Genomic DNA, 16,520 nt, shown 5'->3' on the forward strand with positions numbered 1-16,520 from the left:
CTCCCAAGCTAGGCGAGTGGCTCCAGCAGATCCCGGGAACAACATCGGAGATCTCTGTCCAGAAGAGCGCAGTCCTGGGAACAGCTAAGATACTGCACAGGACCCTCAAGCTCCCAGGCCTCTGGTAGAGGACCCGAGCTAAAACTAAACCAAAAAATAGGCACGCAAAACATTTTGGTGAACTCACATAGAATAAACATGAAAGAAAAAAAATCTATTTAGGCTTAGTATTTTTCTGTTATTGATCTGATTTGATGAATACAATAGTTTGAGAAGGCACTGGTGCATTTTGGTGCATTGATGCTGGGATGCTTACATTACTGCGATTCAGCTGCTTTCAATACTGAAATAAAAATCTAAAACTAGTTCTTCAACAAAATAAACTGAAAGGAGCAATTTGGAAACAAAAAGAAGTTACACCAAACTGAAAATAAATTTTTAGATTAAAGTAACTAAAATAAAAATAATATGTAAAATTTTGACCCAGTATCATAGGTAAAGTAACAGATGCATTTGCATTATTTACAAACTTTGAATTGCAGCAGCTTGGTGGAAAAAAAAGAAAAATATATTAATGATACCTGTGGATGATATCCCAAACCTTTAGGCCATCATCCCTGTAGAAGAAGTTTGGCACATCCTCTAGGCCACGTTCAGCAATGTCATCTGGCATACAGAGGGAGCTGTAGGTTAATGAGCACACTGACCTCTGCAGGATCGTAAACATGCCCTCTCCACCTGACCCTGCAAACTACACAATAAGCAGCTCCTGGTTAGAGACAAATGTTAAACATGAAATAAAAAAACAAAACATTCTTTAAGTAAAGGTCTAGTGCTGTTCTTTGCATACCTGAGTGAAAGCGCCAGTGTCAGAAATGAGAAGGCGTCGAGCTAAGAAGTTGATCTGCAGAGTGTAGCGTGTGTGTGGTTTGAGGAGCTGAGGGAAAGAGGGAACTCTGTTAGTGACATGATTGGGGCAACACTTTAGTATTTATTATGCTGAGATACGCTGTTGCACAATCAGTGGTTCTCTGTCGACACATTGATAAGAGACTCAAATTTTATTCATCACACACATAATCATACAAATTACGACATGTAGTGAAATACTTATTGCTGTGCAATGCCCAACCATTAAAGTACAATAAAGAAATTTACAAAATTTACAGATTTTAAATTTTAAAATTTACAGTTTAAAAAAAAAGAATATTTAAATAACAATTTAAGAAAGAAATTATAGGAAGAGTTCAAGTAAACAGTGCGTGCAGTGACATGATTTATGAGAGAAAATGGAGTTTCAGCAAACGTAAGTTACCTTGTACAGAGGATGCACCATGGGCACGTTGCGCAGCAGTGACACTGCAAAAACCTCGGCCAGCAAATGTGTGCGCAGCAGGTGAGCATTGAGCTGATGGTGATTGAAATCTGCACTTCTCACAAAAGTCTTGGCGATCAACCAGTCGTACTCAGAATCAGTAGGAAGAAAGATCGGATTGTCATCTGATGGAGTCTGCTTCAGCTACAGATGGACAGGGCAGAGTAGGCCATATTAGCGTATTTTGAGTTGTATTATCTCTGTCTGCTACGTAAATACGACACCTACTGCTTGGCTGTTGTGACTTTTGGGGTTTATAAATTAAACCTATTTGATATATTCATATGTCAGACTCTGGTCTCAGCAATGTGGGTTAAACTTTTCCACAAGGTTATGGCTCAGGAAGGGGAAAACACAGTAGTGTAATCATCAGTTAATAATCAATTATGTAATTATTTGAATTACAAAAGTTAAGGTTGAAAGAACAAAAACATCAAATGAACGTGTGTTTTTAATTCTCCCTGCACTCATGCTACAATTTCCCTCCCTGTGTGGGAGGAGTAAAATGGTGGAGCGGTACAGCAACACAGCTTTTGAGTAGTGGCGATATGGATCAGGGGCGTAATTTCCAGGGGGGGTTATGATCCCGCCCAGTAATCAGACCCAACAAATACAACCCCTCCAGTAATATTATGAATTATCTTGCATAAATAGGCTGTTGATTTTCTTTATTCATTTCAGGTATTACCAGCAAAATAGTTGCATGTCTATCCAGGACAGAAACAACCGTGTTAATTATTATGAATTACCTGAATAGCAATCGGCATTAGCTTATCATCAGGAGCTTTGTGGAGCAGGACGAGAGGAGCCATCAAGTACTGCTTCTTCCCATTGATGGTGTTTGTTTTCACCCCTTCCAGATGCTTGTAGTCACACAGGAATATGTTCCCTTTCTGTTTAAAAGTTCAGGTTATTGCATCAGTGTGGATATAACATTTAGTCAGTGACTGTAAAAGTACAATTATTTGACAAAACATCAAGTCAATCTAAGTTGGGTGGTTTTATTGTCATTTCAGCCACGTGCAGTGGTACAGTATACAGTAACACGAGATAACGTTCTTTCAAGACCATGGTGCTACATAAAACATATAACAGACAATCAACACAGGACTACTTTTTAAACTGTGTGACTTGCTCGCTTATCATCTTGACACATCAGCAGCAGTTCTGCGACAAACTGCTCCTTTGCAACCCCGAGCAAAACATGATTAAACTTCCACCTATAAATGATTCTCTTTAACTAAGTGTGTGTGTGTGTCTGTGTGCTAACCACAATTGTACCCTATTTCACCTCCCCGACTAGCTCCTGACCTCTCACCAGACAGAGAGACAGAAGCCACTCTCATATATGTAATAACCGAACTGAAACTATGTACATGTCATCTACTAAATAAGCGTTTTAATCAAGAACCTCTACTAAAGGCTTAATACAAGAATATGACCTTATAAACGATAATAAAAATGACCTGATATAAGTATTTTGTAAGCATGTATTGCAATTCCTTTAATATGATAACAGTATGCATAAACATCTTAAGGCCATCTTAAAGCTATCTCTTACATTGTTAAAAGCAATGATCACACCGCAGATTATATTGTGCTGGTAAAATACTTTTGTTCATCTCCACACTACATAAAGTACAAGTTTGCAAAAATTGCCAAATTTAGGTGCAGTGCAGTGCAGTGCAGACATAATAGTGCAGTAAAAAGTGCAACAATGACAGTGGGTCGTGGAAAAACGTGCATTTATTATAAAGAGTTCAGATGATCACCTTAATTTCATCTCTCAGGCTGCACTGGCCACGGGGAAAGACCATGTCATCAGTGACAGGGAAGTTACTGGGCAGGGCTGCACAACACTGGATCAAAATGGGGTTGACACCATTTAGAAACTGGTAGCCAAAGAAAGCATCTTCTTTCCAGTGTTCCTGAACATATTCTGTTTAAAAGAAACATTTACCTTCACGATTTACAGTTCATCATTCAGTAAAATCTACCTGGTATAGTGGTATAGGGAAAATTTTAGGGTAAGAGTTAATTACACATTACTATGCTATGATGTTAGTACAGTACCTGATATTTCAGTCTTTTTGCAGCAAAACACTCGATTGATGCTGTCAATATTATCCCACTTCTTCTTACAGTTATCCAGTCCCTTCAGCTTCAGCTCAGTCAGTCTGAAACACATTCATCTTACTTCATTATGATACTTAACATACTTTTGATAAGTAAAGAGAAAAATATGTGTAACAGAACTTCACCCTGTGGAAGCAGTGTAGAGAAACTCTGTAGTTTTGGTGAAGGAGAACTGAACCTCATACGGGAGTGAAAATGGGTTTTCTGCCTTCATGGAGTGAGGTATTTTCTCTGCATATGCATCCCAGCTGATGAGACAAAGAAACAGCAAAGTGATGAGGAAGTTAGTTACAGTATGACATGATATACTTTTTATCTGCAACATATGTAATAGTTTAATTTCTTTTCATTAATCCCAGCAGACAAAGAATATGCTGCAATGCTTAATTTAATGCTTAAATATATTTAAGCTTTAGGTTTAGTATTAGGATATTCAAGTATAACTGGACAGCATTTGTATTCCAGTTTCAGGAGCTGTAAGGCTAAAATGTGTATAAGCTCTGAATTCTCACCGATAGTCTTCCTCTCGCTGCTGAATCTCTTGCTGCCGACTGTACCTGCCAAGATGATGGTTGTCTTCAAAGACTCTCAGAGCTATAAAAAAAAAAAAGAAAACAAAGAAAGAAAGAAAAATGGTTTCAAGTTGTTCTTGTAAATATGGTATATACTGTATTAGGAAACTGCTTCAGCCTCATTACAACCTTTGTTTTACATCTTCAATGGTTTGAACAAGATTTAAGATGAGCACAGTTTCCCAAACCTTTTCCATCCCTGAAGCGGTGCACCTTGCTATCGGTGATCCAGCGGTAGATGGGAAAGCTGTAGATGTCTCCTTCAGGGGATTTCACTTCCACCTTGGCACAAAACCAAGCGTCCTCTGGGAACAGTGGGAGAGACTGTTTGTCTAACTCTATCAGTAGAAGATTTCCAAGGGAAGTGGAGCAGGACACCTTAAACTTTGATACCTAAAGAAATGACATAGCAATTTGTGCTGAGCTGTAACACTCCAGCATACAATTCCTCTTATAATTTACTGTGGTCCATGAAGTGAACTGTTTGCTTTGACCATCTTCATGGTGATAGATTCCCCTTATTTCCACAAAAATGATTTCATTTGTGTATCATCTCATACAGGAAACCTGAAAAACATAATCATGAAGATGCATATTTCAGACTTACAGCTCCTCTGACGAAGGATGAAGCCCCTTTCAAGCCCATGAGCCACATGCGATCACTCTCCCCATCTGTGCCCACCAGCTTAATGAAGACATTGTTAAGAATAGTGGAATTAAGGCGATCACAAGTGAATACGGTCACTTTATACTGCACCATTTTCCCTCTTGAATGTGGTCAAATCCTGGTAGGGGGAGAATTCTAATTATTCTTAGCACTGATTTGGAAATGTAAACATTTAAAATTATTGCATTACAGTGAAAAGGACAATGTAAACAATTATTTTAACTCATTATGCTAAATGACCCATAATTTCTGACTGAAATCCTGTGAAAACACCTCTTACCTTGAGATGAAGAATTTAGGTTAGAGAAACTACTCTGTCAGAAGTTGCCCCCCAAATTTTTCTTTTTATTCACACAAATCAGTGGGAGTGTCCAGTCAGTTGCATCAATCATGTGTTGAGATGAAATTCTTGATAAAGTTGTGCAAATAATGACGTCTATCCTATTCAGGATAAATCAGATACTGATAACTGTTGTGTGTTTTTGGCCAGTCACTTTGGTTTTTGTCCTCCAGTTTCCTGAAGGGCTTTTGGAAACACCTCACACCATGCTGATATCTGCCAAATGTTTTGCTAATTTGAAGCTATTTGGAAATACCTTTGTTGGTATTAAATACTATTTTCTGTCTGTAAAACTTTGAGTTAGGTGCCTTTTTCAGTTTTAAATTGCTTAACAAACAAAAAACATTCTTCTGAAATTTATCAGGTACAAGAATTGCACTGAAAATGAGTGAAAAACCAGCCAATGGCCAAAGAAAAACTTTAAAATAACCATCAGAAAGCACTATTGAACTATTGCTCATCACTTAAAAAAAATTAGAAGTCTTGCTGTTTGGTTGCAAAATACAAATAAATAAGGGGTGGCTCAAGTCTTTTGCACAGCATGGGTCAAATGAACGTAGAAAAATATGAAGAAAATTCATTAATAAGTAACTGCAAAACTGTTGTATGTGTCTTTTTATTGTTTCTCACACAAACACAGTGATCACAGGCAGCTAAATTATTAGTGTAAACTAATACACTACATACAGTAGCAGCTGCTCTAAACAAGCAGGTTTTGATAAAGGCTGGTTTAGGGCGCCAGCAGATTTATAAGCACATTTTTAAGCACATTTTTTCAGTCTGTGTAATGCACTTCTACATGGGATCATTACCTTGTTAGTCAGTTATTCTTGTTTAATAAGCCAGAACAATAACCACATAATGGCTCTGTGAGCATGATCATGAACCCAAAATGAATTAAAAAAAAAAGCAGATCATTTCAATGCAGTTAGTCATTTTGCAACAATTAACAATTAGATTATATAAAAAAGTCCAAATGCAATGGTGATGCTTGTTCACTAATTTCCTTTTTTACTTCAGTGTCAACTCAAAGTACTATTTACAATCTTCTCATTTTCCCTTTATTTTAAAGTCAAGCTAAGGCAGAGGCTCAGATCTGCGGGGAAGGGACCGTCAGGAGCCCGGTGGGCTTCAGCTTGTTGATCCCTCCGTCCAGGTTACAAACACGTGGAAAACTCATCTTCACTAGATGTGCAGCAAACTGCAGAAAAAAAGAGAAAGTTCCCATCAAAAACTGAATACTTCAGATTTATTGGTTTTGTTCAACTTTTTCTGTCTGCTGTATTACTAATATTTAGGACTTAAGTAGTTCTAGTTTCTCTGTAGTTATAAAAGGCAAATCCACCACTGCAAAATACTCCAATGTAAAATTGGTTTATCAACCTCTCTGAGACAAGCTCAGCATAAATTTACACATCAGACTGCGGGATTACGCCTTAACATAAAAATGCACTAATTCAGTACATTTTTAAGTTTAAGAATTAAACATTTTATATTTCTCTGTGACTCCTCATTGAACCTTTGTTGTGTCAGTTACATGGTGAAACCAAGGAGGGGAATATGATTGCAAAACCTCTTCCTCTGCTACTCGTGCAATTATAAAAAAAAAACCCTGATACCCGCTGAACTGGGGTTGACCTTATTCTAACCAAATTATTAACCACAGTAAAATGGTAAGGAAATAAAATTTTGATAATTTCATTTCATAACCTAGGTGATTCAAAGGCCTTATGGATTTCTTATGTCTCTGACATTAAATCCACAAATTCTTCAAAAACAGCTTCTTAAAACCTCCTAATTAAAATTTTCAGGTGATCCTGTCACATGAATAATTGTCAAATCAAATATATGATGATAATGACAAAAAAATCATTATGTTTGATACTTGGCTTGAAATGAAAGAACATGATTATCACCATGCAAAACACGACAGGGATAAAGCCACAGCCACACGACTGTATACTGATCATGTGGACCATTAAAAGGTTAAACGCAGCAAAGTTCTGATGCTTCCCTTTAATAAAGAAAATGCAGGATTGTCTTCTCAGTTAATAAGAACTATTTCTTTTTCACTTTCTAACATATGGAAGGGGGACATCTTTTCTAAATTGGGATTTTGCCTGAAGCACTATCCCTGCTGAGTTTATAAATGCCAGCTTGGCTAATTTATTCCAAGAAGAGCACGAAAGGAGAATGTACGATGATCAGTGTAGTTCTCTCTTGTGTTATGCTGAAGTGGGCAAATTTATTTTTGTTCACTGAAATATCAGATGGTGATTTATGTAAAATATAATCTGCTAATGTTCAAAATGTTCCAATAAACTATTTATTACATTGTACGCCAGACCAATAATCTCAGTGTGGCTTTATATAACAGATGGCTGAATTTTACAAGACAGAGGCCTGAATTTAAAGATTATTGCCTTCACAAAATATTTAATATCGACAAGACTAAGTATAAATTTTTAGTAGTCGTGAAACAGAAGATTGATTGTTTTATCTTATTAAATATATGCTCAAACAAATGCTCCTATGAACAAAAACAAGTTGTCAAAATGCTTGCATCAGTTCCAGAAAGCAGTTTTTAAAAAACTAAAAACTGGACCATAATGTTAGCGATGTAGTAGCTCATCTCACTCACAATCCATCACAATTCACAGGTTATTGTAATGTGTGAAGGACAGAAAGAAATTGATAAATGTTGTAATTGGTTACCTTTATTGCACAAACTAATGAGAAATTAGATCCACTTAGAAGTCAAGGAGGGTCGCAAACAGTTAAGGACAAATTAATTTCATCCACCACTAAATTAAAGTTTAAGTTCAGGACTTTTTCTGACTCCTGGTGATCGACATTTTCATGGCCATGAAAACCATGAATATAGTTAGTTACTTTGTTTGTTTGTTTATTTGTTTGTTTTTGTTGCAAGGACAAGACCGTTACTAGTCTATCCCCATTATAACCTAACAGTTATACATAAGGATCTATACACTTTTACCTCAACATTTCTTAAAAGAGTAGTTAGAAAACTGCTAACTGATCATCTGCAGAGGAACGATTTATTTGAAGGGTTTCAGTCGGGATCCAGAGCTCATCACAGTATAGAAACAGCTTTAGTGAAAGTTACAAATTTTCTTATAGTCTCTGACAGTGGACTCAACTCTGTGGTTTTTCTACTAGACCTCAGTGCAGCATTCGATACTGTTGACTGTAATATTTTATTACAGCAATTAGAGCACGCTGTACATATCAAAGGTACTGTACTGCAGTGGTTTGAATCCATCTATCCATTCTCTTTTGTTTATCCTTATCTGGGTCACGGAGGGCTGGAGCCTATCCCAGCTAGGTTAGGGTGAGACGTGGGCTGCACCTTGGACAGGTTCTGAGTCTGTCACAAGGGCTAATACACAGGGACAGACCAACCATTTGCAGTCACATTTACACCTGCAGTTGTTTGCATATTTGTCACACTTACATGTTTCAGATCATCAAACAAATTGAAATATTATTGAAAATACTCTCTGGACTGACGAGACAAAAGTTAAACTTTTTGGATGTTTTTTTGGATGGACCAGTTCTGTTTACATTTTACCTGCTTCATACATACATTTTCACTGCCATGCAGATCATACCCAGTGTTATCTTTCTATAAAGCCAGAGACACACACACAGACATAAAGACCTGGATGACCTCTAATTTTCTGCTTCTAAATTGAGATAAAACAGACATGATTGTACTCAGCCCCCAAAATCTTGGATATATGGTGTTTAACCAAATACTTACTCAGGATGATATTACCTTGGCCTCCAATAACACTGTGAGGAATCCTAGAGGTGTTTTTGACCAAGATCAGACCCCATCTTATCTTAAAGAACTCATAATAACATATCATACCAATAGAGCTCTTCGTAGTTAAGTGCCTTGAGGTGACTGTTTGTTGTGATTTGGCACTGTACAAATAAAACTGAATTGAATAACCAGAAAAGTCAATAGTGATTTCAGCCCTTGAAACATTATGCTTCTGTGTTAATTCATATTTTCTTCATGTAAAAATACTGCGGATACTGAGGTGCTGCACACATATACGTGGATGACTGCTTTCTCACCATAGCTGCACTCTTCATGTTGTGGCTGATGACCACAATGACACGCCCTCTATAGCTCTGGAGGCCTCCTGCAGCGGGACACTGCACCACCTCATTTTCCGGACCAAAAGTCGTGTTGAAGGGAATATTGATGCTTCCAGAAATGTGGCCTCTGTTGAAGCTGGAGGCAGAGGAGTTAAGGAATAATGGCGAAGAAGCAAGGCCAAAAATGTGTTTGTGTGTAGTGTGTGTGCTTGTGTGTCATTTCCCATGAAATGACACACAAAACAGCAGATACACCAGTACATAACAATATTGCGTAAGTTCAGTGAGTGCTTGTTATAATTCTGATCAGGCTGACTTTTAGTACAAATCATATGTAAGACAAACTTTAATGCAGAGGTGTGGAAAAGCGAAGAGGATGTGAAGAATAGAAAGGGCAAAAAATGAGAGAAATAAAAAAAGAAACGTAATAATAAGGATATAAAAAGAAGAAGAAAAAACAGAGGAAAGGTCCCTCAGTGAGAGTCTTTGGCAAAGTGATATTGAACAACCCCAGATTGATATACTGAATAAAAACCAGACAACGAACTTTTTCTGAGTGCATTAGCTTTGTTGCAATACGTTTCTACGTTTACCAAATCAAACCATACCATTTGCAACTACATAAACACACAAAAAGGGTTTGCCAAAGACCATAACAGAGGTGAAAAAGGTTTGCCAAATCCTGTAAAGTGGCCTAATCCCTTTAGACCATGTGAGCTGGGCTGTGGAGCCTATCAGTATGCTCCAGAGAAGAAATTTTGTCACAGAAACTGCCAATTCAAAATCTCTAATCTTGCCACTAATCCTTATTGATTAATGGCTCTTTAACCTCTTAGCCAATCAGCCATTCCACTGATGAGCTGAACCTTTGAGCCTCACTCTTTCTGGTGCTTTGAATTTTCTGTGTTTGAGGGTTTCTGTGTCTATTGTACTGCATCCTGTAACAACAAAACGAATGCCTTTATGCAATTCTGTAATTATATTCAGAGCAAAAAACAAAAACAAAAAATAGAAAAGAGGGTATTGATTGTGACAAGCTTCATTTTTAATCTGCCGGGGATGTTTTATATAGACGACTGCGTGCATTTATGCACATCAAGGCCATGGATACGGCTGCTGTTCTGGGAAAAGGCTGCATCTCTAAAACATCAACTTTTCATGAAAGAAACAACCCAGGTTTCAGCTTTCTCTTTCATTTAGCCCAGTGGGTCTGTAAAATGATTATAGCTTAAGAAGGAAGAGAATTTTCACATAAAATGTGACATACAACATTAACCAGGGTAAACAATCTATTGTGCAAAATACCTAAAATAGCTTCTGCTGCTGCCCTTAGGGCACAGCAGATCATCTGTCTCCATCTTACCCTATCCCTTCTAAATTTTTTTGTCAGACTTCTCTGTGGTCTTCCTCTTTCCGTGTTGCCTGACAGCTCAATATTCAACATCCTTTGTCCACTGTATTCACTACCCTCCTCCGTGTAAACCATTCTTCACCCTCTTCATACCTAGCCTCACTCCCTCCTTACCAATCCCTCTGCACTTCCTGTGCTTCATCTGTCCTCCTCTCTCTGTAATGTTCTTTATTCATGAGCTCCTTAAAGTACACCTACTTCACTTGATAACAAATTTCCATCTCTATCCTTAATCATTCTAGCTGCTGCACATCCTTTCAAGAAAAAAAAATCAAATCTACTACTTAAGTAAGAATTTCAGGAAACATGAATGTCAGTAGGTCATCCAGCTCACAACCCATCATAGTTCCGAGGTTATTGCTCCTCAAGGCTGCTAACAAGACTTTGACTACAATTCAGGTGACGACTTAATGGATGATCACTGCATGTGAGTTTAACTTAATTATGATCAACAGTATAGGAGTAGTGATTGTCGTGAAATGTGGACTGATGGAGAGAGGCCTTGCCATGGCATAAACCCATCAGTCCTTAGGCCAGATGAGCTAATAAAGTGGAAACGATCATGTAGCCAAAAGGCCAGATGAATGCATTTTACTTAAACTAAACGCTGCTGCTTTAATAGCTCGTCACTTCTGGATATGGTGGGGCAGTTTGGAGGAATTTCAGGGGGCCAGCTGAATGTTGCAGAGCCTGGATGAACTGCAACTGATGGGGACCAAGCTGTTTTAATCTCTTTGCCTGTGGTTTCATTAAAAACAAGGAAAAGCAAAGCACTGCCACCACATAAATAGGTAACCAAAATATCCAAGGCACTGAACAGAGAAAGACAAAATGTTTCTTCATGTCACAAATTCAAAGTCTTTTGCATATCATTCACATAGGAAGTGAATCTTACATTTATCAACATGGCACAGAAAGCAGGTCACTGTTCGAGGCACAGGTATTAAATAATTTGAAATGACACCCTGTGTAAATTCAAAGATGCTGTCACACTGGGCTCTGCCAAACCCTCCGACTCCCCCTCAACATCACATTCTGGGTCAGGCTGAACTATCATGACTCCTGGATTTGCACTTTCTTTCTTTTCTTCCCCTGTGTATTGTGCTGAGTGTCTTCATCATTGTAGAGAAGCACAGACAGGTGTGATGAAAACCGCCCTTACCAGCTGCACCTTATGTCATCATGCCTTTGAAAATACCTGGCATCTCTGGCACTCTACCAGATCGCAGACCCTGCTAACTCTCAGTGTGTTTACATTTCCAAGACAACCCCATCTCCAGTCACCCAAGCTTCCTGCACACCCTCTCCCACGGCTCTTTAGCTGCCAGCGGGAAGTATTCTCCAATCACCTTGCCACTCTCAGTTGCTAATAAACCAACTTTTGCTTTTAATTTGCATCAGCTTATTTGTGGTTTCTTTTGAGTTTATTTATTCAGTGTGTGGTGTTAAACAGATGCATGAATCAGAGCTTTTGCAGGAGTCAGCCATGAACTAAAGTACTTGAAATCTGCCTTTACTAGAACCAGTGTGGTATACGTTTGACACTGAATAACAGCAGTGGAATATTTACATGTTAAAACTGATTTCCCAGCTGCACAAAAATGGTAAGGATACTCTTCCGCAGTGCGGATATCGACTGCAACAATTTTGGGCTTGCCAGTTTTGTTCCTTTTGGAGGACCCGGACAATGACAGCTCACAAAGGTCAATTAAGTCCTCCGCTGAGATCCTGGGAGATACTTCTGCTTTCAGGTCAACCAGTGACAGAGGCTCCCGAGACTATAAGAGGAGATGAGATAAAGAGAGAGAAAACAGCAGTATATGCGGTCAGAGAATTTATGGAATAATGATTTTGCAAAAGTTATTGTAATGAAATAACACAAGAGAAAGAAAAACAATTTTGTCAAGTTGGATATTTATTTAAATCACACCAACAAGCTTTCATTAAATAAATCCCCTCTCGATTAGTGCTTAATGTCTTCCTATAAAATGAGCCCAAACTACCATTATGAATTTCCATATAAACTATATTACAGCGCCACAGATGAGCAGCAGTAGTGGCCAGAACCTGGTCCTTTGCCAGTTTCTACCTGAATTGCCAAATAGGTTCATTAAAGCACCCAGCCTGAGGCATGGCTGCAGGAGGCTGAACTCTGCTCTGCAACAGTGACCAAATGTTATACAATTCCCAGAATCCCTGAAATACATTTTAAGTATAAAGTGGGGGAAACCGAGGGTGCCAAGAGTTTTGACCAACTCCTTTAAAAAGACTAACAAACAAAAATATTGTCTTGATGATGAGAGTTCATTTGTAGTCTGCGACTTCTGTTCACTGATATGCAAATTAAACTGAGGAGAAATACTAACCGCATTATCTAGGAATTTCAGCACACTGTGCAGGATAAAAAGAGCCGACTGCAGGACCAGTAGGTTAAATGCCAAAGTGCTGCCAACCATGAAATAAAATGCTTGAAAGCAGCTCACTAAAACTGGTCAGAAGAACAATCTATGGCCCACCCCAGAGCAATAACTCAGGGCTGCAGACCACGGGTGTTCTGTTAGCTCAAAAGCGATTTAAAAGATTTTTTTATTCTCCTGTTTTTTTCTTTGTAAAAGGACTATGCAAAAAATTTTGCGGTTTACTTACTGTTGTTAAATTACAGCGTTATTATTTAAACAGTGAATATTAACTAAGTGTTTCTGCTTAACATCCTAAGAACTTGCAATTTTCAAGTATGTGTGCTACAGTTTAATAATTTCTATTTTATGCTCATTTACATAGTAATTATTCTTCACAGAGACAAAGAAATGGTCCACCACAGATTGTAGAATTAAATATGAGGACAAACTTATTACCCCCCCCCCAATGAAAGTTTCTGTCAAACATTTCCCCAAGTGCTTTTTTAACAAGGAAGGAATTTTTAACATACCAATTATAAACATACAAGTTTTCTTTAGAAAGCATAAATGATTTCTATATGCACACAATAACAGATTTATTTCAGAAAAAAAAATCCCTGGGTCAATTTTAGCCCCCTGAAAAACTAACCACTGACCAAAGCATAAACGACTGTTGTTCAATAATGTGCTAACTTTGAAATGGTCAAAAACTTTAAAATTAAGTGAAAACTGAGGGTTACCTTTGAATTTGCACACAGTATAAAAACCTCAACAGAAGAAATCAGTTTAGATTTGAGAAAAATAATTGTTGATGCTCACAAAGCAGGAGATGGATATACATAGTTATCACAGCGCTTTCAAGTGTCAAGAACTGGAGTCAGAGCTGTCATCAAGAAATTCAAAGAAAGACACACAGTACAGAACACACCTGGCAGAGGTAGGAAGTGAAAGATTTCAAATACTTTGGAAAAAAGAAACTAGTGAGAGATGTGTCTAAAGACGCTAGAACAACTGCCAAGACAGCAGTGAGTGACTCAGCCAAGTTGTATTGTAGTCTCAAAGACGACAATCACTAGAATACAGCATAGGATTGGACTGCCAGGTTGCAGACCAAAAAAACCCATCCATATCTGGAAAGCTTCAGAAAGAGAAAGCTTCAGGTCAGAGTGGTCAAGTAAGCTAAAGACAGCCTGAAGAAAGATACTGGAAGTGCACCCTTTGGTCAGATGAGAGGAAACTAGATCTCTTAGGCTGCAGAGATGTTGCTTATATTTGGAGAAAGAAGGGAGAGGCATACAACCCAAGGAGGTCATGTGAAGATTTGGAAAGAAAATGTTGAGGAGTCAGCAGCAAAACAGAGTCTGGGTTTCCCCTTTGCCTTCTAAAATGATGGCGACCCAAAACAAATGTCCCTCCTGGTAAAGAACTACCTCCAGATGACAAAAGTGACTAACATGTCTGTACAAAGCCTGACTTGAATCCCCCTGAAAATATGTGGGGTCAAAGCCAGAAAACCATCACATTTTGTTTATTTCTCTACTTTCCTAGGCTATTTTGGATTTTAGCTAATTTTGCTTCGATTTTAGCTTCTAACTTTTGATGGAACGACATCAGTTTATTCATTTAGTATTTCTGCTTCTATCTCAGCAAATGATTTGGATTCAAGAATATGCAAAACAAACAAAAAAATGTATCTGTTCTAGCATCTGTCAGTTGATATGTATGTATATCAATCAGTCAGAGAGGAATATGGACGACTGCCTGACAACTACTGGTTGCTGGGGAAAAACAAGTATTCCTCCTGTTGAATCAACCTGCTGTGAGTGGTCGTTCGAGGGTACTGGGAGTCACTGTGAAATCAATCGTTAGGCCACAGCAACCAACTGGTTTCTAGACCTATGTGACTGAAGCTTTGAGACAAAACAGTGAGCTGCCACAAAGTAAATAATTTATCATACAGGGCAAATTAGTAATCAGTAAAACATCCTCAGAAATTCTGCCCAGTGAATTATAACAAGGTGTAAACATTTTGGCTCTACAGTCTCATTGTGGGGTGTAACAGGAGACATTCAAAGCTTTTCTACTTCAACTTTTTAATATTTCTGATACAAGTGGGCTGTTTTTGTTCTTAATAAATATTCATAGTTTGATTATTTCAAACTAGGTACCTGATTTCAAATATAATAAAGGCTAGTGTAACAATACCTATTTGTTTGGAGTTTTCAAAAGGTGCATACTCACTGTGTTGCATCAACACATGATGAGGACTGGGAAAGTGGGAGAGATTTGGGGAGATGTGCATTGCTTCCAATAAATAACTTTGTTCTGCTCTTTTAAATGATCTAACAAGAGCCTGACAGCTGCAATTTGAAGAAACATACAATAAGAGAGTCTCAGCAGGTAGGAATCTACATACTAATGAAATCTCGCACCATTTTGATTTGCTGCAAAGAAAACATGACTAACACTCTGGATTAAAAAAACAAAAAAACTTTTAATCTTATATCCACCAACAACAAATAATGTACAGACAAAAAATGCCATGGCAGTGAATGCTATAGTAATAGGTAAATACTTTTACCAAATAAATAATGTATTCTGTGTGAATTGCTGTATTGAAATGTATACAAAAGTACTGTGGCAGACAACCTCAAGAATTTTACCTTGAAAGAGTTGTTGTGACCTAACAAGCCATCCAAATTCTGATCCATGTTATTGCAGTTATAGTTATTGCAGTATAGTAACATGTTATAGTAACGCTATTATTAGATGCACAGCTTCAACAACGGCCACACTGATTGAATATATATATTCATATTTTCCCCTGATAATTTAATTACAAAATACCCCCAAGCCAAGTACATTTTCCAAGCCTACCACAAAATACAGTCAATCTTAGTCAATACGATGCAAGGAAACGATATACAAACAGCCATACAATGGGACTCGATCAAAATCTCTAAGTGATAGTGACAGCATGTCCCAACTAAGCAGAGTTCACCCTGTACCTGAATTTGAGGTTTTAGCTCTGCAGAGATGAGAACTGCAATGACTCATGGTGGTAGTGCTACGATCAAGTTTAAAAGTCGTCTTGGCCGGCAGCAAAATGATCGTAAAAGGATGTGCAAGGTTGGAGTCAAGTATGCTACTCTTGAGAGTAAACAATGACTGAACACACCTGCTCAGTATAACAACCTGTGCAGACTGAGCTTACAGAAATAATAATTTCAGCACAAATCTCATACATCTTTGACTTTACTGGTTTATATTGTTGTAAAGAAAATAGAGCAGTGCGGCGACCAAAGAAAATACTGAATTATTCTAATTAAACAAAAAAAAAAAGAATGAAGAAAGCAAAAGTAAGATTAGTCTAATCTGTGTAAACCACTGTAGACAATAACTGAAGTAACTATCGATTACTACATTTATGTAGAGGTTAACACGTGAGGAGCGGATCGAAATTGTGTTGATATCTGGTGAACGCAGTAA

At 37.8% G+C, this 16,520-nt stretch overlaps 1 protein-coding gene and 1 pseudogene across 2 annotated transcripts in view; both read right to left on the reverse strand.

Moving 5' to 3' along the window:
• LOC102196122 (hydroperoxide isomerase ALOXE3-like) overlaps positions 1–4,843 on the reverse strand; it is a 12,710-nt pseudogene extending 7,867 nt beyond the window's left edge.
• An 847-nt stretch (positions 4,844–5,690) lies between these two features.
• Positions 5,691–16,520, reverse strand: part of tbck (TBC1 domain containing kinase) — a 53,309-nt gene continuing 42,479 nt past the window's right edge. For both annotated transcript variants that reach the window (XM_005726856.1, XM_005726855.1), the window contains exons 24-26: positions 12,247–12,410; positions 9,198–9,357; positions 5,691–6,291 (exon numbers count right to left, since the gene is read on the reverse strand). In XM_005726856.1, coding sequence (XP_005726913.1) covers positions 6,181–6,291; positions 9,198–9,357; positions 12,247–12,410 — 435 coding nt within the window. In that variant the 3' untranslated portion in view covers positions 5,691–6,180. The remainder of the gene's footprint in view (positions 6,292–9,197; positions 9,358–12,246; positions 12,411–16,520) is intronic.

Source organism: Pundamilia nyererei, unplaced genomic scaffold (assembly GCF_000239375.1).
Source record: "Pundamilia nyererei isolate P.nyererei 1_Seehausen unplaced genomic scaffold, PunNye1.0 scaffold00022, whole genome shotgun sequence".
In the NCBI taxonomy this organism is placed as follows: Eukaryota; Metazoa; Chordata; class Actinopteri; order Cichliformes; family Cichlidae; genus Pundamilia; species Pundamilia nyererei.